Below are 8,297 nucleotides of genomic sequence, written 5' to 3'. Positions count from 1 at the left end.
CCCCCCCCCTGCATGTTTTTACAAGAACTGACTTTAAATAATTATTTCTAAAATAGAAAATTCACATCTGTTGCGGCTCCGTTTGTGAACATTTCTCCTTTCAAATCATGATGGCAGACTATTTTGGAATAACACCAAGTTTTATCTTTATTATAGCCATTCACTTGTAGGATTTTTATAGCATTTTTAAAAAGACACAGCGCTGTATGTCTGTGGAGATTCTCAGTCATCCAGGTCATGGTTGTCCCAAAGGTGCTTTTTCAAGAGGCAGCTGTGCTTTCTGGTTTTTCTTTGAAGACGTCTCACTTCTCATTCAGGAAGCTTCTTCAGCTCTGACTGGATGGAAGGGTGTAGAAGGATTATGAATTATGAAGGAATGAAATCCTTCCCTTCCCCTCCATCCAGTCAAGAGCTGAAGAAGCTTCTTGGATGAGAAGCAAAATGTCTTCAAAGAAAAACAAGAAAGTGCAGTTGCCTCTTGAAAAATCACCTTTGGGACATAGTGTTTTATTTTAGACTAGCTGCATATCCGTGCTTTGTGACGAAACTATGTGATTGGACAGTGCAGGAGAAATCCGGTTCAATCTGTTGACTCAGTGATGGTTGGTGACTGAAACACACAAGGATTCCCTTGAGTCCGGAAGCAGTTGGAAGGCATAGATATTTTGGTGAAGTACCGATGTTTAATACTGTAAGGAGCCCCAAACTGCTCTCAAGTGAAGAAGTGAAACTTCTGCCAGTTTGAACTGAGGTAACGGAATGTGAGGAAACTGGCAGTTGAAACAGAGTTCTTTTCAGGTGGGGAGGGGGAGTAGAACTCCTTAGGATCAGAATGTGTTAATTATTGTGTAAGAAATACTAATGATCTGATGGTCATTTTGAAAAATCCTTTCTTAGCAAGCACCTAGAAGCCAACATATGTGCCAAATTTCAAAGTTTGTAAGCTTTACGGTTCTGGAGATTTTGTGAGGAGTGAATGGTATTTGGCTTTTATATACAGTATATAGATTTATAAGTGAACTCTCATTGGTATAGATTAAGAATAGGTATCATTAATCTATCAGTAGGGCTTTTTGACAAGAATACATTAGTTGGGATTCTGGCAGGTACCCTAAGGTTTCTTGTGGACATAATTTTTTTGTGGTCCTATTTACAGATTATCCAACTTTCAGAAAGGTGTGTGCAGTTGTGATAATCCTCAACTTACAACCAGTCACATTGAAGTTATGATGACCCTCCCCCCATAAAACAATAGTTACAAACCCCTTCCAAGAAGGTTGAAGCAGACTTTCTGCACATACCTGTCCCATCATGGTTTCCTTGTACTGTTTCTTCTGTGTTACTTTGATGGGAGGCAATTTTGTCACAGCGGACACCAAAAAGTTCATTAAAATGTCTTCACAATTGGCTAGTTGGTCCACCACGTTCTTCAGACTAGCAGGCAGGTAATGAGTGTACAGGTAGTGATAATATCTGCAATACAAAAATTGAGGGCCTTCAATGAGAATCTGGCAATGTCATCCTATATACATTTACTTGGAATAAGGCACCAGAACTTCAGGGGAACTTTCCGATAGCCACCAAATTGGACCCAATGGCTTTTCCAAATGCATCCAGGAACTATAAGGGTGCAACAGATTTAGAAATGGAGGGAGCTGTCACATTAGTACTGATTGTAAGTCTATTCAGCAAACATGTTGGCCATTCCCAGAAATTCAGACAATAGTGGAGTTGACTGTCTACATCTTATGCACTGCAGACTTTTTAAACAAGTATACTAATACTGCATCCAGTTCTGGTCATCAAAATAAAAAACAAGAAAAGATGCTAAATAAAGAGCAGAAGAGCAACAAAGATGATAAGGTTTAGGTAAAGGTTCTTCTCACACATATGTGCTAGTTGTTCCCAACTCTAGGGGGCGGTGCTCATCTCTGTTTCAAAGCGGAAGAGCCAGCACTGTCTGAAAATGTCTCTGTGGTCATGTGGTCGGCATGACCAAACACCAAAGGTGCACGGAATGCTGTTACCTTCCCACCAAAATGGTCCTTATTTTTCTACTTGCATGCTTTCGAACTGCTAGGTTGGCAGAAGCTGGGACAAGTAACGGGAGCTCACTCTGTTAAGCGGCACTAGGGATTCAAACCACCAAACTGCCGACCTTTCTGATCGACAAGCTCAGCGTCTTAGCCACTGAGCCACCACCTCCCATATATGATAAGGGTTCTGGAGGCTAAATCATATAATGAATAGTGAAGAGAACTATGTTTAGTCTAATGAAGAGAAGGTTTAGAGGAGACATGACAAAAATCTTCCAATACTTGAAGAGCTGTCACAGGGAAGAGGGCATCAATTTATTCTTCATAGCACCTGAGGGCAGAACAAGAAGCAATGGGTGGAAGCTTATCAGAGGGAGACGCAACCTGGAAATAAGGAAGAATTTCTTAACAGTGAGAATGATTAATGTGTGGAACAGCTTGCTTCCCCGAGTGCTCCATTGCTGGAGGTTTTCAAGAAAAGATTGGGCAATCATTTGTCTGGATTACTATAAGCATTCCTGCCTTGGGCAGGGGGTTGGACTAGAAGACCTCCAAGGTCCCTTCCAGCCCTATAATCCTAAATTGTGATTCTCCCTTCAAACTAGAAGCAGAGGAATCTGTACTTATATAATCCTAGCAGTGAAGGCATCTTCCGTGAGACTTCCTACACTCCCTGTTCCATTTGGCTTTTTAACATTTCTTACATATTTTAATTAAAGTTAACGAAAAGGGGGCATGATGCAAAGCAAAGCAATTATCCTCCAGCATAATCAAGAGTGCCACTGGGTCTTAAACGGGTCTCAGATGTCTTTTATAAAATAAACATGGGGAATGTCTGGAGATGAGGGTCTTGGATTTGCATGTTTTCACCTGCCTCCACCGAAGATAAGGGCATGCGGGTTAGAAAGGGGCATCTTGAGGATGCAGCAACTCAGGATGGGTACCATAAAGCAGGTAAATCCATACTTTACACATTATTCAGTCTCCCATGCCCATTTTGAAATGGCCAAGCAGCTATTTGTTGGAGTGTCTATGAGAAGTTCTTATAATGCCACAGCTGTCCATCAGCTCAAGAAATTGGAGAGCCATTCCACAATCCAGGGAATCGTTCAAAGAAGAAGTCCCTAAAGCAGAAACGGGCAACCTATAAACCTCAAACAGAGAGGAAGGAATCCAAATGGAGAAAGAGGACAGAGGTTGCACCAATGAGCAATCATCTATTTACTCCAGACCATACCAGCCTGGTTGGGAGATGACAGGAGCTTTGCTACTTCCATATTTTTCGGACTATAAGACGCACCATGATTTTGAAGAGGTAAATTAGAAAAAAAAGTTTTTGCACTCTGCAGGCCTCCCAAACTCTCTACACACCTCATTTTTGCTGGCCCTCCCCCCAAATGAGCAAAAAATGACCCATTTTTTTGCTCATTTTTGCCCTCTCCAGCCCCTTTGCAAGCCTCCCAAAGCCTCTGCACGCCCATTTTTGCAAAGGGGGCGGGGTTTTGGTAGGCCAAAAATGCTGTATTCAGTGTATAAGATGCACCCAGATTTTCATCCTCTTTTTTGGGGGGAAAAGGTGTGTCTTATACTCCAAAAAATATGGAAAGTCGGAATTCACCTGCTTAAAAAGTGTCTAAAATGAACTATTGATGGTATCAGTTTCTGATGACAAGGGAAGTCCAGAATTCAAACTTTCTTGAAAAACTTGAGAAACAGGAGATGCTGACATAGTGAGGCAAAGGCTATTTATTTATGTAAATAAAGTAAATTTACACAAATTTACTTTATCTCTTTTGTTAATGTTATTTAGCCGTTTCTGGAAATCTATCACTCATTCTAAGAAATTTGAAGAAGGGTTGCAATGCTGGTGGATTGTGGAAGGGAGAAAGGTCCGTTAAACTTTTTGATCAGTCAGAACCGGACTGATTGACCATCTCCGCAAGGAAATCAGATGACCATTCCTTTGCAGGGATAGGAGGGGGGAAAAAAACCACCTCAACAACTTGCCTGCAGAAAAAGACAGAAGCCTTTCTTTGCTTTCCTCTTCCTTATGAGCCCAACAAGCAAACATGAAGATTCACAAACTGAGATGAATTATGAACGTTACGCCAATGTCCAATTTGGCTGAATCAAGATGGTCAATCAACTTAAACCTCAGCTTACTTAGGACATGTTCATTCTCCCTTGAGGCCAAAGAAAATGTGGGCAAAATCCTTTTGAAGACTTTAGGAGCTGTTTTTGAAGTCTGCTATTGCCCTTAAGAGAGAGCATTCAAATCAAATTGCTTTTTTTAGAGTACAAGTGACTTGAAAGAAATTGAGAAAAACACACTAATGACTATCAGATCTTCAAGCCAAGAATCAAAGTCATTATCGGCAGAAGAGAGACTCAGACTTTAATCCTTTAGGGATCGCCCTTGATGTTTTAACAAAATCTGCTTCACAAAACCAAAAATTAAGGGAGGCAGAGAAAAAAAAAGTAAAAAAAAAGTAATAAGATATATAACCCAGGATCGTTGTATGTCTATGATTTAACTCAACACGGAATAGATGGACAAAAGAGAATTTTCCAGTAAATAAATACTCTCCTTTGGAGATCTACATCAGGAGGAATAAAATGATAGAAGAGCGAAGAACAGGGTTGTCAAGGAACAATGGTTGGAAAGAGAGAAGCAATCTGGAATTAAGGAGACATTTCCTGACAGTGAGGACAATTAACCAGTAAAACAAGCTTGACTTCAGAAATCGTGGGGGCTCCATCACTGGAGGTTTTTAAGAAGGGATTAGAATCAATCACTTGTCTGAAATAGTATAGAATCTCCTGCTTGAGGAAGGGGATGGACTAGAACAGTGTTTCTCAACCTTGACAACTTGAAGATGTCCGGACTTCAACTCCCAGAATTCCCCAGCCAGCATTCGCTGGCTGGGGAATTCTGGGAGTTGAAGTCCAGACATCTTCAAGTTGCCAAGGTTGAGAAACACTGGACTAGAAGACCACCAAGGTTCTGTTCTGTTCTATTCACTCTACTCTATTCCTCTCACCTCTTAAAACAGTATTTAAATACCCGTAATAGTCTTACTTGTGGTAAATAGCAGCTCCACTCAATACCATGGAATAGTCATTAGTCCATTTCGATGTGTAGCCCCACCTCTCCTTTGTGTTATCCCAAAAATGGCTGCGGGCAGGATAACCCACAATCCTCTCAGGGAAACTCTGCCAGACAGTGAAGGCAAAATCCACCTGCAGGCAAGGGAAAAAAAACACAAAACACAAACCAAATGGATGTGGCAAGTGGTAATCAAACAGTCTCAAAAATGTCAGCAAAACAAAATATTGCCTTTTCACTAATTCATAATTTGCAATCTTGGAACTGTTGCAAAACATTAATTCTCTGTATTCATCAGTAAATTAAACTGACTACTTGACATTTTGCCCTGTAATTATGCACATTTTAATGTTTTTCCGTTAACAGGAGCCTAGAGCTCCAGAGAATCATATTAACATTTTGCCGGCATGACAAAGGCACCGTAGACATTCACAACTAGTGGAGAACTGGGTGTCTATTGGAATTGCTTGTTTATTAAGTGAGCCAGTAAGGCGATTCTCTGTCCATTTTGCAGGGAAGAAAGGAAGTGTCTCTTTTTACTACTGGATGGAGGACATCAAGATAAAAATGATGTTTTCCAAAGACAGATGTTCCAAAATTATTAATTCCTCATGCCTGTCATGCTTGCAAGCCATCTTTTCTTTTGGACTTCAGGCCTGCCACCATTTCTACTATCTATTTTTTATTGTGGGAAAATGGGAAGTGGGATTTTACGGAGTTGGGTGATAGGTAGCCATAATAACATTCTTCTTAGAAAGTCAAGGTCATCTTTGTCTCTGCACCTGGCTGGAACTGGATGGGTGGAAGTTGCCAGCATGGCAGTGGAAGATTGGACCATGTGGTGGACTTGTGGGTGTGGGGGCAGGATCTTGAACTTTCAACTGGGTGGGAAAACCTGGAAATTTTCAGATTCAGGTTTTCCCAGATGTGCCAACATGGCTCTTTTAATAAATTGGAACTTTGAGGAATCCTTTGCCTCAGATTCTGATTTAATTTTGGATACTATTTGGAACCGACAACCCTTATTTGTAATCTTTTCTCCTTTGCTTCAGCTAGTGTAAGACAGATAATGCATATTTTATATCCTACTACGGCTATGGGAATATTTGAGCTGAAGATTCAAGCAGCGCAAATGAGGTCTTCAAACCGAATTTTTGAACTGAATCAAACATTTGAGTTCAATCCATACTATAAATACCATGGTGTAGTCCAGCCCTATTGTGAAACTAGAGGTTCAAAGCATCTCTTCCATAAAGATTCAGATCTTTGAAGGGTGCTTCCAGTTAAGTTACGACTCATTCTCTTCCTTCAAGTTGTTCAAAGAACATGAAATGCTTACAGTTCAGACAAAACAATTATTCCTGCCACAGCTCTGATCACAAATTATTAATACATCAGAACATCAGCAGACACCTTAACATCCTTTATATAAAAGCCGGATATCTGTTTTCTTGAAAAGATTAAAGCTAAATTAAGGAAGGAAAAGTAGTGTTAGATATAGATAAAGGATCCTACAGAGGTTTGTGAAGACATCATCATAACAAATGAAAAATTGTTCTTGTGACTTTAATTTGTACATTTATAAATAGTATTTTCTCCATTGTTCGGGTTCTAGTGTGGGGAGGGGGCATACAGATTCTCAATAAAGTGATCATAAACCAGCAATTCATCATTAAAATTCTGGTTAATAAACAAACAAGAGCCAGTTTGGTATAGTGGTTAAGGCAGTTAAGAAAATGAGAAACTGAATTGTAGCCTGCCTTAGGCACCAAGTCAGTTGAATAGCTTCGGGCCAGTCACCTTCTCTCCGCTCTAGGAAACAAACAATGGCAAACCCACTTCTGAAACCCCACTCCACCCCACCCACCTTGCCAGGAAAATGGCTCCAGGAGTCAACAATGAATCAAAGATTAAACAAACAAATGAACAAGGATTGCCAAGGAACCAATTATGAATACTTTGGCATCACCATGGCCCAACTAGACACAATTGTAGAAAGTATGCTAGAAATTTTTCAGGTTGGCATATGGCAATATCATTAGACAGCTGAAATGTAATGGGGAAATGGGAATCCAGCTGCAAACCCTTGTCAACATCAAATTCTGCTCCAGCCTAATTTATTGTACGAGGTGTTTCTTCCATACAGGTGATAAGAAAGGAAACTGGTCTTTACTAATCTTCTAGAACCCCCAGCAAAGGTCTATCCATCACTTGCTCCTGAGTGTTTCAACTGGACAGGTTGAAAGTTTGAATGTGGAATCTTCTGTATTCAATCCCTATGTTCTACCACGAAGCTACGGCTAACTATAGGAGCCATGGAAGATGCCCTGAAGTCCACAATTCTTTAAAAATTGCCAAGTTTGGAGACCCTGGCAATAGATGTTAAGCGACTGTTTAATGCCACATACAGGTTTCCTAATTTTGCTTTAACCATTTTTCATTGAGGCCGATGTATAGAACCAAATATGGAATAATTGGGTTGGAAGATGGGGGTGGGTGAGAAAGTTAGCCAACCTGCTACTCTCTTAAGACAGCCAACACTCCTCCTTAAATCCACATGGGTTTTTAATTATGAGTCACAGAGACATTTTCCCCCAACTGTGCAGGACAGCTTAATATTTCATTTCATTAGGAGTGAAAAGCTAAAACCTTAATTAAAGGTAAAAAATGAAGAAGCATTTGAGGCTTTTCTGTTTTATCACTCATATTTGAAAGCTGGAAAATTACTATTTAGATGGATAGGTAAGTAGTAGAAGACATCTTAGGGTGGTAACCCTCATAATTTATTGTTCAAGTTCACCAGGAATTCTGGGAGCTTCAACTAAACAAACTTCCATAGGACATAAGATTGGAGAGGATAATTTAAATCAGGTTTCCTTACTGATGATCTTGTATGAAATTTGCAGAATGTAGTATTGGTTACTAGCTTAGATGGTATTATCCTGTTTCCCTGAAAATAAGACCTCCCTGGATAATAAGCCCAATTGGGCTTTTGAGCGCATGCGCTAAAGTAAGCCCTCCCCCCAAAATAAGCCCTCCCTGAAAATATTGCAACACACAGCAGCCATGAGGTGACCATGCTTGCCATCTCCTGCACCTCCAAAATAATAAGACCTCCCCGAAAATAAGGCCAAGCACTTATTTTGGGGGTCAAA

General features: G+C 40.3%; 1 protein-coding gene across 1 annotated transcript in view; it reads right to left on the bottom strand.

The window, feature by feature from the left end:
• Nucleotides 1-8,297, bottom strand: part of EXT1 (exostosin glycosyltransferase 1) — a 331,185-nt gene that overhangs the window by 5,443 nt on the left and 317,445 nt on the right. The window contains exons 9-10 of the mRNA XM_087706752.1: nucleotides 5,116-5,276; nucleotides 1,302-1,473 (exon numbers count right to left, since the gene is read on the bottom strand). Of these exons, the coding sequence (XP_087562878.1) occupies nucleotides 1,302-1,473; nucleotides 5,116-5,276 (333 nt within the window). The remainder of the gene's footprint in view (nucleotides 1-1,301; nucleotides 1,474-5,115; nucleotides 5,277-8,297) is intronic.

This window comes from Thamnophis sirtalis, unplaced genomic scaffold (genome assembly GCF_051295495.1).
Source record: "Thamnophis sirtalis isolate CommonGarterSnake01/CBP01778 unplaced genomic scaffold, rThaSir2_p1.2 scaffold_2, whole genome shotgun sequence".
Lineage (NCBI taxonomy): Eukaryota > Metazoa > Chordata > Lepidosauria > Squamata > Natricidae > Thamnophis > Thamnophis sirtalis.
Note: the sequence above shows the minus strand (reverse complement) of the source record. Positions and strands in the feature narration are given on the sequence as shown.